Here is a 23,037-nt window from a genome sequence, read left to right as displayed (position 1 = left end):
AAAAAGCAGGTTCTCAATGTTGGGGGACAATAATCTCCATGTTGAAGTGTATTTCTATCTGCATCTTTTTGATTTATTAAATGAAGAATTAAACAATGAAATAAGCACCTTACTGAAAATTTGTTTACTTTCAACTACAGTTGCCAACCTTTTAACCAACCTCTGAGAACTTGAGCTTAGTCAAATGATAAAAATTTATGTCATCATTATAAACCCTTAAGCTCATCATTATATGGTGGTAGACGCCTTACGGTGCAATAGCATTGTAGACTAGTCAGGATCACTTAGCATAGAGCTACAGTGAGGTGTTAAGGACTCCTACTGGGCTCATTTATTTTTTGAAGTAACATTTTATTTTCAGGTAAGATTTTTATTTGTTTAGTTTAGGGTAGGGGGGTTTTGTTTCATTTAGTTGTTAGAGTGTTCATTTACAAGTGAAAAATTCCTTTTATACACTTATGTATAAACATTTTAATAGACTTCAAGTTGATAAATTTGTTCTTTCATTATTGTCCAAATCAGAAATCCTATTGAATTTGTTTAATCCATATTAATGATTACATTTTTACAACCACTAATTTGGTATATGTCTCTGCGATAGCTCTTGACTGAAATGTCCAAGGATTTGAAACTTGGAACACATGTTTCTCTTGCTGTAACAATTCAGCATCAGTCAAATTTAAATTTCAATTGGTTCATGACAAGAGTGGTAAGCGGAACTTGACGTGTAAGCAGAAATTGCCTGTACCACAAACAGCTGATAAAGCTAAACAGATGGTATGTTTTTCATAATTTGAAAGTCTAAAATAATTAATAAAACAGAGGATAAATTAACTTCGTACTGAAATCAATTTGAGCTGTTCGATTACGATAATTAATAAAGAGATTTGAAAGCTATTGGCTATAACAACTAACACCAAAGTAAAACATATTAGTTTGCGTTGGAGGCTGAAGAGCTGATGACTTCCAGTGTGTAGACCCTGCTATGTGAACCCCAAATGGTTGTCGTGGATCTCTCAGCCTTCTCACCTTCTTCTGATCTAAGCATCGTAGAGGAGAGGATATGTGTGATGTGCTAGTAGAAGAAGCACATGTTCTTATAAATTTGATTACAAGTCAAAACAAGTGAAATTGGCTAGTGAAGTGATGTATAATGTTTAAATATAAAACTTGAAAAAATGAGTAAATTAATTAACCTCAACATGATATATTGATGAGTAGTGTTATAGTGACAGGACCACATTCAAATAATTTTCAATAATTATATTACAAATTGATTTAAAATAGGAATCACACTGACAAATACAAACAATAATTTAGAATTGAAAGGAATTATTAAGGAATTCAATAACATTGGTTTTTAAAACATCCTAATGACCACGTGTTCCAGTTATCTTAACGTCATTGTGAATTGAACAAACAACATGTAATCTTATAAATGAAAATAAATCACTAAATGTGTTGGTAAGCGCATAACTCAACAACGCCTGGACCAATTAAGTTAATTCTTTTTGTAAAATGTCCATTGAAATCCGAGGAAAGTTTTTATGAAGAAAAAGTTAAGAAAAGTTACCTAGAATATTTTGAAATTCAGAAAAAATTGTAGTTTTTAAGTTTCATAATTCAAATTAAACTTGCACTAAACAGTTGTTGACAGCTATAGTTCGACAAACTTTCTGAAACATCTGTTTACATTTAAATTTTATCAATAATAAGTAAACAGGGCTTGATCGGTAGTGTAATGCAGATAGTAAATAAAACATTAATACATCAATTTTACTCCAGGTTGCGCCAGTGACGAATTAAAATCATCTAATGCATTCAATACTGTTATAAAACTAACCTTAATGAACAAAGTAATGAATATTTTCACATAAGTTACTTTAAACTGGTGGGCTTCCTTGACATTATGATACTACATATTAACAATGGCTTATGTTAAAACAGAGAAATGAATACTAACATGCCTCAACGATTCATTCTTTCCCTGGCTACAGTCCAAAAAAACAAGTGTAACGCAAAACTTTGATAACGATTATTTTGAAATGTTGCATAACCTTAATAAGGATTTTCCTCTTATACTGAAAGTACATAAGAAGTAGGTAGGACTTCCCCCTAGGTTGTAATAGGCTTTTCAGTCCTACTTGTGTGCGTATTTTCTTCATCAGGAGAAGGCAAACTCAACTATGTCAACACAATTTTGACCAAAATAGATTTCCGAGAACTAGATAATCGAACGTATATAGTATTTTGATTGAGGCAATATGACAAGCTAAACTGTGACATAGTAAGTAAGTGAATTTAATCGGTCTTAAGTAGGCCCTTTTTAACTGAAGTAGGCATCTCGGTCCTACGTAAGTATATATATATATATATATATATATATATATATATATATATATATATTTCTTCTTCGTCAGAACAACAAGGGAAACTCTACTACAGTACTGGAAATATCTTAGACCTGAAATATATGACAAGGACTGGAAATATACGCTTTTTGACCGAAATAAGTTTCCAAGACCTGTATGATCTGAGATTTGTATTTTCTTGATCGGGGTGACAAGGCAGATTCAGCTGTGACGTTATGTATATAATTAATCAGAACCAGAAATGCTCATACACATGTCAAACATGATATAATAATTAAGTTAAACTCTGATACTATTTACCGCGAACTTAAATAATATCTACCTGGTGTTTGCCTACTTACGTTTTAAAATTTTTATAGGAATCCCATCATATTACATCATAATTGCTTTTACTAATTAATACAAGGACTTCGGTTCTAAAGATTGTGTGTGAAGCCATGGGTAACAGCTAGTGTTCAATATTTTCATATCGATCAAATTTGAACATTTATGTCACTATTCACACAATTAAGTTAAATTAACTACACAACATGAACTTCTACATGTGGTGCACAATGTATGTGGCAGTTTCTTACAACAATTACACCAACAATACATTTTATCAACTTCATATGGCACCACCAATATGAGGCAGTTAACAAGACAAAAGAATCAGATCTACGTCATATGGTGCCACAACTGGAGGGCTCTCAAACACCAAGAATCTAATCTACAACACTGCTCCAAGGAAGAACTCTTCTGATTTTGGGGTAAAATAAAAAAGGTAGCCTGTCCGTCTGTGTGATAACTCTTTTGTTACATTCTGTCGGTTCTTTGATACTCTTTTGTATTGGTTTATTCAAGGAAAAATTGTTGCATATATAGTGAATTGAACTTCATAAAACATACTCGGTTTAAATTTGTGACCATGATAACCATATTTCAACTATCAAAAATGTTTTTTACGCTATAAGAAATTAAGGTGAAATTAAAAATGCAATTTCCTTTGAGATTACTGTATTTGTACGTAAACAAAATTGATACTTAATTTTTCACTAAACATAAAATACTTGGTCTACAAATACTTATTTTGAGTTTGTACAAACCTCTTTTTGGTTATTAATGCACACAACTGCTTCAAAGTGTTCATAAAGAAACATGAGATTGATAATGTACAACACGATAAAAACTCAAGGAAACTTCATTAAACAATAATTTTTTCCTCTGTTTCTTTTTGAGTTTCATCATAATCTTCCCTCATTTCAGTATCTTGACTGTCTTCTGGCTCCTTCTTCTCTGCTTTGTTAGCAAAAACTGGTTGAAGCTTTTCATATATTTCATTCATTAATGTAAAATACCACTTTGTTTTCCCCTGAAAAATAGACATAATGGGAAATTAGTATATTATTTGATTTATGATTAAGTTTCACAAAATATGCAGATTTTAATCCTGAAATTATTTGATTCTTGAATAGTAATAAAATATGACAAATTTTCAACCCATGGAATTTTTTCATGACTCAGATTTCAATTAATATGTTAACCAAATTAGCAGCATTTTAACGATTAATTCCTTAATGACTGATAAGGGAGTTCTCTAAGAGGTTTTGAACATTTTGTACTCTATTTTCATACAGTTTTTAGTAATATCTAACACTCTAAAACTTCGTAAAACTACTATCAAACTAGTCACTCACTTGTTAACTTTCAGATATTGGGGAAGAGTTCGCATTTTGTCAATCTACTAATTTACAAATGAGGCCTTTTTTACACAAACATCAACCTACAACAACCAGCCTACAAAGTGTTAATGATTCTTTGTGAAATAAGAGTTTAATAGTTTGTTTGTTGTTAAGTCTACACAATTTATAAATTCAACAATTAGCATTACCTCTAAAAGTGTCTTTTACCAAAAAACTTAAGTTTTACTGTAAAAGAATAAATTTAATTTTATTTAAGATTAATAAAATAAAAAGTGAACTGAAAACTAAATTAAAAAGTATTAAAAGAGTTTACCTCTACGCCACTGAGTTCGGAGCTGGTGTTACACAACCTTTCCTTAAAGTCATGAAGTTCCATAGATAACTTGTCTATGGCTACAGATGTGCGGCGGGCTTGTTCATTTAGTCTCTCTGGAAATAAATATAGTCCACATTTTAATTCACTAGGGTTTGATATATAGTATTTAGAACTTCACTTGGCAAAATATTTTACAGAATCTAAATTTCTAAATTTTTTTATTATTACAGATACTACAAAACATATCAAATTACAACTGTACACGTCTCCTGTAATACCAATCAGTTTCAATACATTTGCAAATACGTTGAAATTAAAATAAATCAAAATAATAAGTGTTCATGTTTTTAATTTTGGGTTTCCAGAACCTTTCATCAGAAAACCACTAATTGACAAAAGAAACATAACTGAAACCATTTTAACAAATAAATACTATAAACAACGAGTTTCCAATCAGCTGTATGTAGAATATTTGTAAATATTTATATGGAATAACATTTTATCTAAAAGCAGGAAATAGAAACATCTTGCGTTTAACTCGTCTGGTTGCCTTGATTTTAAGATTAGTTGAAGTCAACATTTCTTAAATTATTCAGACTAGTATTGAGGTTGGGATTTTGGAATGGGAAAAGATATATTCAGAATTGTTGATCTTATGAAACCAGGAAAATATTGAGTAATGCATTTGGGATCATTAGGATTAATGACACTGGACTTGTATATAAATAGAAAATCAAATTTATAAGTTTTATAGTATCTCTAATAATAAAGGATATAGAAATGAACTGAATATCTCTCTCTCTCTCTCTCTCTAAAAAAAACCCAACCAATAAAACCCCAAAAATATCCACAACAAAATAATGAGTGGGCACAGAAACATACATTTTTCTAGGAATATACGTGAATGAACTTTAAAGCACACGGATTGGTGCTGCCAGGGGTGAGGGTTATGTATGTAGTATCTTTATGTTAATTATACTGAGAGTAAAAAATATCATGTAGGCAGAGAACATAACACTTCTTATAAAAAAAATCACACTGGGTCTGCATACAAACAATGTCAAGTTAAGAAACAAAACTCTATGGTATACTTCAAAATGATCTGGGAATACATGGACTTAAAACAATTCTAATCAATTTTAGCACAAGGTATGAACAAGTTCCTAACATCTGGAATATCACAACAAAGAGGTTTTCCGAACTGAACCTTAAAACTTTCTGTACCTTTAATTCATACCTACCATTTTCAGTTTGCAATTTTTCCAGAAGTTTTTCTGACTGACGACATGAATCTACACTGGTCTTGAACTCTGTTTGTAGTTTACTAATATTAACTGTTGATCCTTTAACTTTTGCTGTTCCTGAAACAAAACAATAGATCTATACATAAACATAGGGTTCATTATGGATATTTTACTACCTGTCTTTGAAAACTCTCACTACTTTTCTATCACTTGTCACATTGGGACTATATACTACAGTTACCTGTCGATAAACTTCTGGAGTAAAATGTTTCTTGTGTACTTATTTATTGCTCTGAAAATGTTGAACTTGCACTGTAAACAGTACACGACAACAATACCAGTGCAAGTGATATTGTCTAATGCACAAGGTATGTCAGGAGTTAGTGTGCAAGCACGTTTTGATGTTTGCACAAACTTCGTTTAGTTCTTTTATGTTACTAATGTTTCATTTTGAGTGTGCTCTAGAACATCTATTCTAACTTAATAATCATGAAACATGTCATTATTTATCGTAACATGTTCAATGCAACACGTTCATTGAAATTTAATGAACGCTATTTGGATGTGTAACAAGTACATGTTTACTAGTTCTGCAACAAACTTTCTGTGCAATATATCTTGACAACAAACAGATATGAAGTAATCTAGAATAGTTTGGTGGTTACATCCTTGTTGTCAATATGGTAAGTCGGTAGAATTGATTGCATGAAATGAATAGTTATTCCTTCTATACAAACATGACTTTTAGATCACTTTATAATAACAATATATTCTTATAAATGGTGATATATTTTTCTCTATTTGTACACTTTAAATATGGAAGCATATTACTCAGTATTAAAAGAAAAAATTATTTAAAAAAGCTTGATATGATAGGTTACGATATAATATCATACAGTAGAATCAATTGGGCAAGAAATTACCCTTGTCACCACAACCCTGAGGATTTATTGCAACTTAACCCTGATACAGCTTTTAGAAAACATCTGTAAAGGTTTTTCCACCTAGTTAGGGAAATAGCTTTGCAATCACAGGATGATGTGTAGAAAAGTCTTCTTTGATACCTTGCAGAAGCAATATATGTCTGACTCAGAGATGCTAACCATAAAAGTGGGCAATGTTCAATCAACAGATAGGAGAACAGTCTGATATCCAGTCTTCCAGTCGAAAAATAACTTTGCTGGCTTTGATAGAGGATCCATGACATCTTTCACTTGTCTCAGACATGGGAGTCTTTTCTAGTAGACAAATCCACATCAGAAATCAGAGAAACACTGTTTTGGCTGACAAGTAAGGACTTTAAGTAGTATTAGTCAGTCCCAGGCCAACTTGGAGACTAAAGTACAGCTGCTAAGAAGTCTCAGTGCAGCCTAACTGTCCAATAGGATATTGACCTAAGGTTTACTTGATAAGTTCATCTATTCTCAGATGAACTTAGTGTTAGGCACACAGATATATTGCAAGCATTTCTGCTTCAAAGATAGTTGGGAAGGAATGCAGAGCTTTAGAGAACCAAAAATTACGTCTTTTGACAGTTAAATCCACCACTTCACTCCTTCATTCATCTGTTTACCATACTTGGGGCTCTGGTATCATCAAATGAAAAGGATGTCCAGAGCAGAATTATTTTGGTATATAACCCTTGCTAGATATGAACAAATGCGAGTTGACAAAATTATTTATTTTACTCATATGCACTACCAAGTAGCTTGGCTTCCTTGGACTTGTACATTGAAGCAGATTTACAGGGTTAAGGGTAAATGTAAAGGTAAAGGGGGGGGGGACAAGGCTTCTAGAACTACTGTAGGACTAGAGAGCATGGTTTAACTAAAGCAGATACAAACCAGGTGCTGAACGCCATGTAGTCTAACCATTGCTGGTTTTTGCTTGACTATCAGACAAGACACCGATAGGTGATTATTGGTCTAACGATTGTCTTGAAAAGCCAGACAACCATTTTAGGCTGTTTACTCCAGGACTGCCTGCTGGTATGGAGAGTGACCACTGCACAACTGAACTCACATAGTTATTTCAAATGGTTCCAAATTGGTTCCATGTCAGCTTTTTATCAAACACCACACCACGATATTTAACGTCACATCCGATAGGTTACTCATTCTAAAAAAAATAATCTGTCCATTGCAGTGGTCTTTTAATCTTTCACAAATATTACATTTTTGGATAAACAACTTATTTATATCAAACAATAAATTCAGGAAATATTCAAAAAGCACAAGAGTCTGGATGATGAGTTTTTGAAGTGACCACTTCTTTAGGCGGACTATGAATGTAAGTTTTGCATGGGGAAAACAACTTTCGTTTCACGTCATGTTTGTTCACTCTATAGCCACTAGGGCCTATTTTGATGTCAGGCAGGGCGTTTCATTGTTCAGTGGTTATCCAGAACGACTCATATGATTATGATAAATTTATTCATGCATATTCTCAAAATTCAAGCATTTTTCAAGCCTTTTACCAATGTCTCAAAATTAAAACATAATTCCTAATCTTTAAAATTTTCAAGGCTTGTGGGGAAGCCTTTTCCTGCATTAGCAAGAAAAAACTATTCATGAATTCTCTCTGGTTTTAATTTTAATTACTTATTAATGATTAGTTATGTTTTCAAATTAATAGAAATAGGAAAAACAAACTCTATTAATTGTACTTACTTGTGATAACAGCTGGAGAGGTTAGGATAATGAGGAGTTACTACAGGCAAGTCAGGAAATAGGACCTGATATTTCTTAAAATGCTTACCAAAACAAGTTACTGATTGTATTATAACATCAATTTTGCAAATTTGAAGTTGTTTGTGGACAAAACACAGATAGTACCTGCAATACTTGAGACACTAAAGGTTATACATCAGTGTATAAAAAGCCATCCAGTTTTATTCTTCTGGTTTGTCAACAGCCTGGTTCAGCATATATTGCCTATGTCCCAGAGGATGAGTTAAAAAATTGAAAATGACAGAAAGCAGAAATTAGTTGATGAGGTAAGTGGGTAATAAATAATTTAGTTTTCTTACCCTTCAATTTGTATGTATTTTATAAACAAATTTATCCCCCCAACTAAAACCCCTTTCCATTAACTCAGCGACTCTGGTTATTCTCACAGAAGTGTACTAATATTAAACAACTCACCATTTGGCATTCCAGTGTTGGCCATTGTGGTCTTTGTCTTACTTCGCTTCTTTGGTGATATGCTTTCATCAAATATTGGTAGCAGTCTTTTGTTTCCTGAGGAAAAGTAGGAAAACTGTTTACAGAAAATATCTAATTGTATTAACAAAACAGTTATATACAACATTTTCGCAGATTCTAAAACAAGGATGTCTTAACTCTTTCAGTGTCAACATACATTTTAAACTGCATGTTTTTTTATGAAAAACTTTAGAGTGCCAATGATGCTAAACATAACACCTAATTGTCAAATAAACAAAAATGAAAACTATTTGAAGCTGATAGAAAGGTAATCATAGTTTAGAATAGTCAATTCAGGTGGCATAACACTAAACATGAAAATTATTATCCTATTGTAATAATTTACCACAAGCTAAGGTAACTAAATCTTCAGCTGAATGTGTCCCATTCTGTTTAGGCTCATCTTTTGGTCTGTCAGTCAGCTTCCTGTAGTCAACTAATCCTTTAGACTCAACCTTCTGCACGAGCTTCTTTATCTGAAAATCAAATAAAAATTTCAAAACTTTAGACTACTTACATTACCAACTTACAAATACCCATGAGTCTGAATTGTACAAAGTCCTTATATAACGTGATTTCATTTGAATCACTACAACTTTCTAATAACAAAAAGTATCTAAAATGTAAATAATGTAACTCCAGATACTGTGATTATCATTGAAGTTTTTCAGTTAACACTGAGTAGAAGCATTGTCAACGTGAAATATTGAGATATTTTGACTTTTGTGTACAGAGAATAACATAGCACACATATGCGTCTTGAACCATTTACATGCCAAACAAAATTTTACACTTTTCTTATAAACTCATATAGTTGAAAAAAATTTGATTTCTATTTTAAAGCTATTAGGAATAAAGGCTTAATAGGAACATAAAACGGTGTACTTTATACTTATAAGTACATTGCTCAGCAAAGTGCTTCACTGGTAGTATATGTTTGGTTTTGGCTCCATAGAAGACCACATGGACCAGTAACATCCCGGCATGACACAATAATTACTGTCCCACCCAGCCATGGAATGAAATTTAGCTAAAAATAACTTAAGACCATCAGCGATCGTGAGGGAATATGCCTTAACATTCTACTGGTATTTTTATGGATCACAAGATTCTCAATACACTGATACATATCTGGTTTTAGCATTTGGGACATACTTTACTGTTCTGATATATATATGTATATAATTATTTTGTATTTGGCCGTATCTGTCACATATTATGTGTTTAAATAAGCAAACTAACATATGATCGGAAGACCAAATACCTGTCAAACGACTTTTATTTACATTAAATTGTATAAATGGCAATAGCCTTATTTAATTTCAATAAACATTGAATCGCAAAAAGTAAGCGCTCTGTGGTGTAATGGTAGCACATTCACCCGGCAAGTGAGAGATCCGGGTTCGACTCCTGGCGGAGCAAGTACTTTTTGCGATTCAATGTTCATTGAAATTAAATAAGGCTATTGCCATTTATACAATTTAATGTATATATGTGTATATATATATATATATATATATATATATATATATATATATATATATTTATGGTGTGCTAAAGGTTATACATTTACTTCTACTTTTAGAAGATGAATAAATATTTGTCACAAGTAATCTCAATAAACCAAATCTAAAGGACTATATGACATTTTGTTTAGATTTCTTGCTGCTTTGACAGTTGGTCAGTCACTGAATACAGTGATTTAGATTATATTAACAGTGTTAAATACATGATCCTCATTAACAAATTTTGCTATCCAGCTCCTGTGCTAAGCTGATTTATGAGTACATTTCTAAAAAGAATATTTCTGGACACTACATTGGAATAAAGTCCTTTCTCAAGTATAAAAAGGCTTTATACATAGTGTTAAGCTGTTAAGTTCGCACAAATCAATAAGAGGATATTTCACTATAAGAGGATAGCACTATAAAGAATAGATTCCAATTCCAAAAAGTAGTGTTTTATCCTTGTAACAGTTAATGATAATACATGCGAGGAAAATTTTTCCCTCTCAGAGGCTGTCAGTTTTTAAAGATGAGCTTTCACAAGCAAAAAGCTCTTAATGACTGAACAATCTCACAGGGACATAATATTGGAAAACTTCCTTTGTCCAGGAACTTCTACAAGTAGAAATCTTCCAAGTGGCTGTAACTTCCAGAAACTATGAAAGTTCTAAGAGGTCCGTCACTTCTAGGGACTAGTAATACCAATTCTGTGCTCTTTAATGCCAAGTGCTCTTAGATAACTGGAGATCTCAAAGACCAGAAATGTCCTACTTCTATTATTCCAGAACTTTATGTAAAGATAAGGCTCAAATGATATGGAGTTTCCATTATCTAGAAGATTCTTGAGGATAGAACCTTGCAGTGGCCAAGAGCTTTCAGAAATCGAAGTAAAAGTTGAAAGGTCCCACTAGTTAAGGATTATCATGGGGCTGACAATTCTATAGGCATTTTAATGCTTCTGTGAGGAAGGTTCTTGTGGGCAGTGTGCACTATACACTTTAGAGTCTTTCAACAACCATACGTATATTTCTGTGAATTACAGATAAACGGAAATATATCTGAATCTTGTGGCCGGTGAGCCAAAGGATATTGCTTTATTCTAAGACAAGTATAGCTCTTTTAAAACATATCTAGGTTGGCAGATAGCTATGAAGATTATGGTCAAAGTAAACAAAACTTACCTGAGATCGAGACAGTTGGAGGCCAAGTGAATGCAAAAGCTCTTCAACTATTTTGTCTGGTAGGTGACCGTGCAGATTCTGGTCAAAGTAAACAAAAGCTAATAACAAATAAGGATCCATAGTAACCCTTACTGCTTGTTCTTTTTTCGTCTTGTCCTGTAAAAAGTTGTGCTTTAATACACCACACCAATTCATTTTTAACACTTACACAATAATCATGATAGTTATAATTTACAAGTTTGATTTGTATTATGTTACAAGTCAAAGACAAAAATAATTTTGTAAATGCAAAATTAAAACAACATTCTGTGAAATGTTCTACTTTTTTAGTTCAAGTAGTTTCATCGAGTAATGTCAGAGTGCAGCACTAGTGCGAAGCTAAGGAGAATGGCTACCAGCTGTATAGTGATGCTGTTGGGTAACTTCACCCAAAGAGCTATGTCAACCACGCGTATTGTACAAGTTGGCCCGACGTGGCAGCTAAGGTGTTAATGGAGCTATAAAAAAGTAAAATGTGGCAGATATCTTAAAAGTCCAGATAAAATTTACAAAAAATTTATGCTTAATTTAAAATGTTCTGAATCGATTAAAAAAACTTTTTCAGAATTAATTTTATAACTGTTTTTAGACTTTACATCTATGAAACAATAATATTTTTTTAAACAATCAAATTTATAAAAGCTTTAAACAACTATCAATTAGACATAATTATAATACTTGATTCAAGCATGACACTATATGAATGAATGAATGAAAATGGTTTATTTCCCAAAAATAGTACAATAAAACACATATACATATATACCTAAACACGTATTGCAACAAACGTATGCACATACATACAATGTCTGAAGCCGTATCAGAGCGCAACAATACGGTACTAATACATTGTTATTTTTTATTATATTAAACTTGTAGTAATTAGATTTAATGCCACTAAAATTTGAAAAAAAGAGTGATATAATTGGGAAGAGCCTACATGGGCTGAGGGCCTGTGCGTAGGCTCTGGTCATGAATATTGGAACTCAAAATTTATAATAGGTCAAATGTTATTGTAAGTAAAAGAAAAAACAGTAGTTTTGTAATTTTTGAGATTGTTAAAGGGTTATAGAATTTATTTTTAACCCGACTGCATGGCAATGACAACGGTGAGCAAACAGGCAATTGATGAATCACATTGATAATATACACAACCGAGTGTAAATCTAGCTTTGCTGCACTGCCGTATCAAGTATTAATTATGGTAATTATAGGGAAGGACAGACCGAACAACAACAAAAGTGAAGAAGGGTTAGAAGTTCAGTGATAACAAGGGACAATAAGTCTATCTACTTCTTCGCCATCTAACGATAGCAACCAATCCTTCATGCGTTTCTTAAACCAGTTAAGATTAGGTAATTGAAACACATCAGCGAAGTTGTAATTCAAACACACGTTACGGTACAAAAAATGGAAAATATAATACGAATTTGTTATGCTGAATGTTTTTTTTTATGTAGAAACTGCAATATCGACTTGTTGCGAGTATTGTGTGTTATGAGTATGAGTTATCAATGGAAAAAGAGTATGTAAATGAGTGTATAACTAAATATTCATTATACATACTAAATATTCCATATACTAAAAAGTGTATACTAAATATTCATTTGTATATTTAGTATTTTTAAGAATAAAGAATATCTAAGGAATATTATTGGCTTTATATTCAGTGGTGGAATTTGAAGAAGTAATGTAGGCTGGAACTGTTGTACACAATGAAATTATTTAATTTTATATTTGAAATAATTAAGTGTTATTGATGTTTGTGGAATTTTGATTGTTTTTAATATATCTGAAAAAGTTATTGTATACACTAATTCATGTATGAAATGTAGAACTATGAATAAAGCATGATTGATTTATTATGTAATCTGTGAATAATGTAAAATTCCATTTTTAATTACATTTGACAGGCTGTTAGTATAAAACGACTGGGTGCTAGAATTAAGCTTTGTGGAATCCTGTGTGCTTGTGTTGCATGAAGCCCCAGCAGTTCTGATTATTTGAAGTTGCTAGAGCTCTCAGTGGCAGTTGTTTTATGGCATCTACTTGATATATAAGATCCAAATAATTTTCAAGCAAATATAAAGAATTGGGGTTCTAAAACTAAAATTAGAATATCAAAGTTGGTAATAAAATTGCATTTTCCCTTTTATAACCGTACAAGAAACATGCAATATAACATTCAAAGTGAGTTTATGAGCTGACTTAATAATACAATTATCAATTGTACATGGTATGGTTTAGAAAATAATAATAAGAACTAGTGGTAAACTCAGCATACCAACATAATTTAAAAGAAACATTAATCAAAAACGGCAGTTTTATCTTAGAAAATGTTAACCTTTTCACAGCCAGGACCAAATATGAGATGTTGCAAAATTTTTTCACACCTCATATCCCCTTGTGACTAGTCAAAAGTGCCAAGCTAAAATTGGCGATTTTGCAGTCTCTTAGATTAAAATTTATGATTTTTCATACAAATCACGGAATGACCTAAAAGTTGCACCAAATTACTTGTATAGACGTATACTATCAACAAAAAAATATATAGATGTAGTTTTAAAAAACCTTTTTAGTGCCAAACAAAATTTACGAAATTTGTACCAGGAATGCCAGGCGTACACATGCATGTTTGTACAAAGATTGCCAGCCACGTTTAGCCAAAATGTACCGTAATTCTTTAAACAATTGTAACTACACTATTTTTTAAGATAAATTTATGGGTTTTTTTGTGTTTTAAACTTAAATAGTTGTATTTTGTATCCTGCACTTTATTTGACAAAAAATTGTGTTTATTACTTTTAAAAAAATTAAATTATTAGTATTAAAAAATTTTTATTTTTTACTTTTTTGAGTTTAATTTGTGATACACAACAATAAAAAGAACGTTGGAAAAACATTGATTACATCACTGAAATCCTAAATTTATTCTATTGAAATTTACAAACTTTCAAACTGATAAATTAAAAATTGTGAAAGTACAAAAAGAATATCCAAAAGTGTGCTAGCCTGGAAAAACACTCCGTTTTGCCTAATCTGTTAAATGTCTTCTTGTTTTCTTGAAGGTCTTAACACATGAGTCAAAATATTTCACAGATCAATAGGCTAGTAACTCTCTTGAAATAAATAAAAATTGTTCTCTAGGGATCACTTAAAATAACAAGTAACTATTTACATAAAAATGTACAAAATAGAAAATTTTTAGAGAAAATTCAGCAGAAGTGTAGAGGGTAACACTTGGTGTGCACTCCTCTCTTACAATTAACACACATATAGGATGATTTTTTTCGTTTTCCTCCCGATTTAGTGCTTGCTACGCTACATACACAACAGGGTTTTTCCTTTTTTTTCTCCAATTTTTTCAAAAAATTGTTGACAGCTGAGAAACAAAATGCACAGAATAGCCAACTTTAAAATCAAAATATGGCTACCTAGTATGACTTATAAACTGGGTAATGTAATTATCAGAAAGATCGTTGTATTGCGATTGTAAAACATTACAAGTATGTTTATTTTGACTAATTAAAGTATTTTTTTTGTTTTTTTTTTTTTACAAAACGTCCGAAAATACGGACGCTGGCAAACTACTCACAATAATCGAACGTCCGAAAATTCGGACGTTGGCACAAAAAGGGTTACGGTAAGTAATTTAAAATTTAAAAAAATAATGTTTTAATAGATTACATAAAAAAAAATAATTTTTTAATTAATTTTTGCAAATAACTAAAAAATGAAAAATAATTTTACTGTTGGAAGCTATTTTATTATATTGTACATTTAGAAAGGAACAACCATACAAAATTTTGTGTTATTTCTCTCATAAATAAATTTTTTTATGACACATTTTGTATAAATACGCATAATTGTTCTTTGCAACATTTTATAAGTGTTAAAGCAAGTGACTCTTACATTGCAAGAAACTTAAAATAAATATTCACATTATGGATGTACTGGTAAACAGATGATTGTTGGATCCATAAACAGTTTCAATACAGTTAACACATTCACTGCGGATGACAAAATTACTGGTGGCAGAAAATGCGGGATTTTTTTTTTTTTTTTTTACTTACCCAAAATGGAGTCAGGATAGCCGAAAGGGTTGTCCAAGGTATCCCGGAAGCTTCGTTGGCTGGAACGGTTGACGTCATGTCCGTGCCGAGTTTGCTCGTCATCCGCACCGGGTGCCGGTCACCGTGTTGTATGTGCTCGCTGCGCACTAGGTTTCGGCACAAACACTCGCGAATTACACGTATATAGTACATGAATGACACGTAGATAGTACATCAATTACACGTATATATTACATACTAGTTTGAAAAATATACAACATCAAAAACAGTTAACACTCCCCCCTCTCAGAGTAAAAATTAGAAAAAAACTATATACATCCCCACCCACCGCCAAAGTCTAAAAACTACTTATTTGCCCTCGTGATACTTATCAAAGCAACCGAGTTCACACAGAGCTGGTTCGTCAGGGCACACTGCACAATAGTATACTGTTTCCTTACGCTTGCCTTCTTGGTAGCAAACGCGGCACCTCCGGGTAACTGACTTGCCGTTTCCTTTGCGCTTCATTGATTTGGAGAGACGATGCATGCTGTTGCGAGTCGGTGTGATGAGCAGTGGGGCTTCCTTTGGAGGGAGCAGGTCTTCAAGTACACGAACTCGGAAGTCATACAGGGACAGCCTATCTGAGTTGTACATGTTGTACAGATAAAAAGAATTTACAACAACAACCTGGAGAAAGTGCACAAAAATTTTCTTGTGCCATCGCAGGGTCTTGCGCTCACAGGGGTAATACGATACCATTTGGTCCAAGCGGTCAGTCCCCTTCATGTAAGAGTTGTAGTACATGATTGGTTTTGGCAGCGTTCGTTTTTGGTTTCTCCGGTTGGTGGTTTGGACCATCTCGTTGTCATATTGTGTGGAGATGTAGGTCACCGTCCGCTTATCCCTCCATTTTCCAATCATGACACTTTGGGCATAGTTTGCTATTGTTTCACCTTTGCCCAATGCCTTTGCCTTCACCGCTGGAGGTGTATGGAGTCTGTCGATGCGTAGGGTGCCGGTAGTGTAGGTTGAATGACGTAAAAGTTTGGATGATAAGACAAAACTATTATAAAAATTATCCATGAACAGGGAATGGCCTTTCCCCAGGAAGTCCCTCATCAGCTTCATGACGACTTTGACGGTATGACCTTTGCCACTACAAGAGTCATGACTCCCCGTGTAAACATGGAAGCGCAGCATGAGTCCCTCGGGTTCATTCAGGGAATAAATTTTGATCCCATATTTGTGGCGCTTGCCCTTTACGTACTGGCGGAAGACCAGTCTGCCACGCCACAGTACCATCTCTTCGTCGATTGTCAGTTCACGGTCGGGATAATAGATCTGTCGCATCTTATTGTTGAAATATTCAACAATATTTTGAATTTTAAAAGACCGGTTGTTAGCAGGTTCAGGGTGATCAGGGGTATCAACTCTTGAATAATGCAGACATCTCAAAATGCCAAGAAATCGATCTCGAGACATGTACTCCTTGAACATAGGAAAGTTCAACAACCGATGAGTTTTCCAATAATCGTTCAATCGATTCAATCTGACGTTGCCAGTCAACAGTAGAAGGCCTAAGAATGTTCTTAGTTCGGCCAACACTAAGTCCTTCCATTTGGTTATGCGAGACGCGGGAGTAGTGGTGGGGCCACAAAATAGTTCCAGGGCATACAAGTTGGTTTGTCTAATAATATTCTCTAAAAACACGGTGTCAAGAAGGAGATTGAACCAGTCAATTGGTTTATTGTCACCTGGAATGGGAACGAGCAAGCCAGGTTGACCAGTAAACGGCAGGTCACGTAAACCAGCCATGTCGCTGGCCGTGTCAGCCCACTGGGGTGGGGGGATGCCGCCTTCACCGTCGCTAGAACTGTTCGAACTCGACTCATTGTCTTCATCAGATGAAAAATTATCGTCAATAACATTATCGTCTTCCTCCATTATGAGTACATACACTTACACAGTCAACAGACACTATAATCCACTCACACAATATCGCAAAGCATACACAACAAACGAAAATGGCGAACCGGGGACGAATCACACCAACTGACTCACCGAAACTGGCACACCTCGCTATGAGTGTTACAGCCTTCCCAGGCAACTGCTCAGCTCACACTGGGGCAATATGAAAGCAGCTGCTGTATGACGAGTTCGCTCGTCCACCGCCAGGCGCGCCAGGTTCGCATGACGAGCATGCTCGTCACCCGCAGTGAATGTGTTAAAAACACTATTTACCATGAAATATTTACACAATTTTATTTGAAATTTATTTACCCTTTTTTATTTACAAATGTGCTACTTACAATTTCACTCCCGTGAGATTGCAAATTATCAGTCATTGTAACTACTACACACAATAGCTAAGCATGTAACAACTAACACTACTAATATTTACAACCACAAAATAAAATATTGAAGAAGAATCCAGCATACAATAGTAAGATTACACTAAAGCAATAAGAATTAACAACAAAAGATCGAGTCAGCTGATAATGTCACATGACAATTACAAAATAAAATGTATAGACCTCCAAAATAAAAATGATATTTATATTAATTATCTACAAAAAATATTACCAGGGAATAAAAAAACATAAAACTTTATCATTCGACATCGTATTTATTTAAGAAAACGACGAATATCAAGGCGACTATATATTGCCGCCTGGCGCTTTTCGCGTAAGTCACCGGCAGCAATATTTTGCCACCTGGCACTTTTCAGACGTGAACTATGGCGGCAATATATTGCCGCCTGGCCCGGAAAGGGTTAATAAGGTTATTAACAGATTTGAGCAAAAACAGAAATCAATTCTGTCCCTTTTCACTATTTCAGATTTTTAGGACAAAATTTTTGGTCGCTTTACACTAAATATGTACTCAGAACTTATGAAAATTTTGAAAAGCTGCCACAATACTACTCAATTTGATAGCTGAAAAATTTACATTGTAAAAGACCAAGAATATATGTTACTAATACCAGCAATGTGTAAAATACTGGCATTCATATTATGTATCAGTACAGCATTCATCGCTTACTAAATATAAGTAAGATGAAATCAAATAATTTTCTTGTAAGTTTTATAAATACATCAGTATTGAGCATAATGCACAGTAATAATTGTATAAAAAACACTTTGTATATAATAGTACATGTTTCTCAGACAAGAACACACTCTGTTCTTCTGTTTTGTTTGACCTAAGTTTTTGCAAAAAAGTTTCTAGGAGCAGAAAATGAAATATGCTCTACTTTGCCTGTTCATAGAATCTGGTATCACACATTTTCAGTCACATAACAATGGTATTCTTAACAGTTGTGAGATAAAAATACTTTCAAACTTGAATTAAACAAACAAACTTACATCAACGTCATCACTGTTGGTTTTTTCTTCATCTTTTTTATCTTTTTCAGATTTTTTATCCTTACTTTTGCTATCCTGAAAACATACACCAGTTATCATTAATATTAACTATAATAACAATATGACATTTATAAGAGTAAGCCAGCTGTTGTACTCTTGAAAATGCCCACCAGCTCAGAGTGAGTTATTCTGTAGTCTTTGTTTACACTACACAATAAACTGTACAATTTTTAATTCCAACAAAACTGGTATGCATGTGTTCCCTATGATCTAAAGTATACCAAATAGATATTGAGATTTCAAATGAACCTCATCACTTGGGAGAAGCAATGTTACAAGTTTGCACCAGACGCGATTTCATGAGAAGCAGTAAAAAACTAACAATAATTCAAATTGTTGTACGAAAGTTTTTGCTTTTTAGCAAAAAAATATTATGAATAAAATGTACATAAATAAAAAGGTAAGTTGAATTAAATAAGTTAAATATGTTCTTTTAAAATAGACTACAAGTCTATTTTATAAGAATAAATAAATTTGCACACAAGTTTCTTCACCGACTCATAATGAAGACAATTTCTTTTTGGCAAATAAAAAAGGTTTGTGATTTTTTAAATATGAAACTAAATGATTTGAAATTCAAGATACAGCATATTGATATTGAGGATCGGCTCCACTAAATGCATTAGTATTTCAATAAATTGAAGGATACAGAGTGTGCGGATAAAGAAAAATCTAAACAATGTTGATGAAGAGTGCTGAGTGCTGAGAGGACAATCACATAAGTTTAAATCCGAGTTCGAAGGGTTAATCTTGTTCTGGATCATAAGTTCTCTATGTAAATTGCTGCTTTGTAGGAACCTGGAAAACTAATACAAAACCAAATTTCCACATTATAATTATAACATATATATTTCCATTAAAATGTTTCTACAAATAGTATAGGTAAACCACTCACTTTATCATCCTTTTCTTCTTTAGTTTTCTCAGGAGCTTCGACTAAAGACTTGTAAATACGGAATCCAAAATCCCTCATTAGCATTCCATTAAACAGTTCAGCAAATAAAAATACTTCGAAGGAATGTTCCTGTAAAAAATAATGCTATACAATATTACGAAACTTAAGATATAAGTATCCTACCTTTTACAACATATTTTAATATTTGTTGCAAGCTTTGAGAGTTTGACAAGCTCCAGTTCTTTCCAAATATTACAACATTTACCAAGTTGATATCTTCTCCTGTACTAACACAATTCTATACAGACAGTAGATGAATGACTATTCACAATCCTCACTCACTTCAGTCCTAGAGCTGCCTCTATGTTGAAAATTTAACATTAAAGTAGAATGGCTTAAATGAAATTGAAAGTGTGAAAAATTTATAGATTTTTCCATCATTTAGTGTTACAAAACCAAACCCAAGGTTAAGTAAAGAAATTTGATCACAAAATAAATTTTATTTTACAAACATCTTTTTTGATCCTCCTGTACTTAAAATTAGTTTTTCAAACAAATTGTATATGGGTGCTAAATGGCGTCAACTTGAGCAAACTTTTCTTTTAGACGTTTCCAAAGTGAAATTTTCAGGGAACCTTTACAAAAAATAATAAAAACAGAGAGACAGGCATATTTTACTTTCCTTGTAACTGCTGATAAAAAGAAATTGTTAGTACTAGGCACTTATTTGTACAAGGTAGGAGTACGTCAGACCACATGTCATGAATCAGGCTTCACTGAAGTTACATCCAAAATTTCAAGTCTACAACTCATTTCATTCTTGAAATGACTGCAGACAGACAGATAAATCAGACAGAAAAGAAATTCTTACATCCCCCATGCAGACAGAAGAGAAATTATGCCAGCATACTGAATATAGGCTGATGTTCAGCCAAATCCCAAGGATGGGGATGCACCATCATTAAACTTAATCTTGTCTATATGTTTCATGAAAAATTTAAAGTCTATAAAAATCTTTCTCAAAACATCTTGCGGACAGCTAGGCAACACAAAGGCTCAGTACAATCCCATCAAGGGACAAGCCCATTATCAAACATGAAGTTGCCTATTTAGAAATGAGGTTACATACAAAATTTCAAGTTCATACGGCAATTCATTCTTGAGTTTTAGGCTTTGCTAACACTTAGCAAAATCCTACAGAGGGACATGTACCATCATGAAACAAACTCTACCTACTCTATATACAAATAAAACATAAATAAACAGTGTATCAAAGAACGTGACAGAATGTAGCTTAAGTTTTACCAACCAATCCAAGAAATGTCAAAAGTTAAAAAATAGCACGATTTTACTCAGTTTATCTACAAATCTGCATGTTTTCTGATTTTCTTGAACAAAGAGTAAGTAATTAGCATACAATTTAGGTACTGGACTTGGCTGTCTCAGAAAACATAGTTTTTAATATGTTGGATCTCACATTTCACTAAGGCACTTAAATGAGTTCCTCTATGATCATCATCCGAACTATGGGAGTTGTGTTGCATTAGGTATTCCATTCATCTATCCATGTGTGGAAGTTAGGTGAATTAAAATGGGTTAGTACCAGCTATTTATGTTGCTGATAATGTACGAGTAAAGTACAGTTATACAATAAAACTGTACCTTTGAATTGTCTTGCCGATAGTCCAGCAGCTCTGAAAGAGACATAACAGTACAGTCAAATTTCCCCCCTTTGGCCGTCCGAGATGGATGTACAAGGATATGGCTCTTCTCCGGCAAAATATACTTCTTCTCCAACAGCTGTATTTCCCGTTCCTTCTGTTTTTTCTTTTCTTCTTCCTACAATATATCAATATGTTGATTAGTTGGATGAAATCAGGTAACTTAAAACAATATAATAAAGTAATTAAAGAAAAGGAATAGTATATTTTTCCTATTACAAACAAAACTTTTTCATACTGTGGAATATTTATTGTTCATTCGATCAAACTCAGACCATGACATAAGATAATGCTTAGCAAATTGGTATTATACAGTGATGCCACAATAAAAATAACTTTCACTGAAATGCCATTTTTCTTGATTGTATATAGAGCCCTGACTTGGCACCTAATGACTTTTTTTGTTCCCTAGCATCAAGAAAAACTACGTGGGCAACGATTTCCCAAAGAAAGAAAAAATGTTAGGCATAACCTACATGACCTAAGAATTCTAAAACAATCAGTTTAGCTCTATGATACCCAATAACTGAGTCATAACAATTACTTTTCCAAATCTGAACGACTTCCATCTTGAAACCTTGGTATCAAAAAACATAAAAGATGCTTACAATTCCTCAAAATATCTTAAAAATTAGCTTTTTCTTTTGGTTTATGTTATGAAAGTTCAAATTTTGCACAAATATGAATGGCTGCCATCTTGTAACTTTTTATTGGTTGAGCCTGGCTAATAAACTTATCCAAGGCATACGTAAGTGTTATCTCTGTACAATGTATAGTTTGAATCAGTTATAAATTACAGAAATTATTGTATTCACCCATATTTTAACAAAGTTTTCTTTACTACTCAAAACTTTTTACAGTAGGTATTTTAAAACTTTAAGAGATTGAAAAAATGCAAATATTAAAGTCACATTTTTGATACTCACACAGTGTTATCATTTGGCTTCTGTATTTATGCCTAGCCAATTAAAAGTCTAGATTTTGAAGAAATAACCTTGATGATAAAATTATATAAGCAACTTCTCAAAAACATAAGCCTCGTAGATATTCTTGATTTCTGAAAAAATTAATCATAATACTGTACTGGATTCTAAATCTTCCTGATAATTGTATTAAGGATTGTGGACATATTAAATACTCTATAACAACAATAAATACTGTTAGTTTACAATTATTAACCCTTCCCACACGGAATTTATCTTTCAATTTTGACTCATAACGCGTGATTAACTTTAAAATTCTTTTTACATTTTACCAACACTAATTTTTTTTAGTTAGTGGTGGCTATTAGGAATACAAAATAATACAGCATCACAAAATAATCAGACCCCTATATTTTTTAACAAATTAAAAAAAAATTGAAAAAAACAACCTCTATACTTGAATTTCAAAAAATACT

The 23,037-nt window shown here is 32.8% G+C and overlaps 1 protein-coding gene across 1 annotated transcript in view; it reads right to left on the bottom strand.

Moving 5' to 3' along the window:
- Positions 1-3,351: 3,351 nt before the first annotated feature.
- LOC124362502 (cell division cycle and apoptosis regulator protein 1-like) overlaps positions 3,352-23,037 on the bottom strand; it is a 53,697-nt gene continuing 34,011 nt past the window's right edge. The window contains exons 14-22 of the mRNA XM_046817061.1: positions 21,580-21,756; positions 19,918-20,046; positions 18,963-19,037; positions 11,504-11,659; positions 9,164-9,293; positions 8,758-8,853; positions 5,612-5,731; positions 4,368-4,483; positions 3,352-3,723 (exon numbers count right to left, since the gene is read on the bottom strand). Of these exons, the coding sequence (XP_046673017.1) occupies positions 3,556-3,723; positions 4,368-4,483; positions 5,612-5,731; positions 8,758-8,853; positions 9,164-9,293; positions 11,504-11,659; positions 18,963-19,037; positions 19,918-20,046; positions 21,580-21,756 (1,167 nt within the window). The 3' untranslated portion in view covers positions 3,352-3,555. The remainder of the gene's footprint in view (positions 3,724-4,367; positions 4,484-5,611; positions 5,732-8,757; positions 8,854-9,163; positions 9,294-11,503; positions 11,660-18,962; positions 19,038-19,917; positions 20,047-21,579; positions 21,757-23,037) is intronic.

The sequence above is a fragment of the Homalodisca vitripennis genome, chromosome 5, assembly GCF_021130785.1.
Source record: "Homalodisca vitripennis isolate AUS2020 chromosome 5, UT_GWSS_2.1, whole genome shotgun sequence".
NCBI classification, from domain to species: Eukaryota; Metazoa; Arthropoda; class Insecta; order Hemiptera; family Cicadellidae; genus Homalodisca; species Homalodisca vitripennis.
The sequence above is the reverse complement of the archived record's forward strand: the minus strand, read 5'-3'. Positions and strand labels throughout refer to the sequence as shown.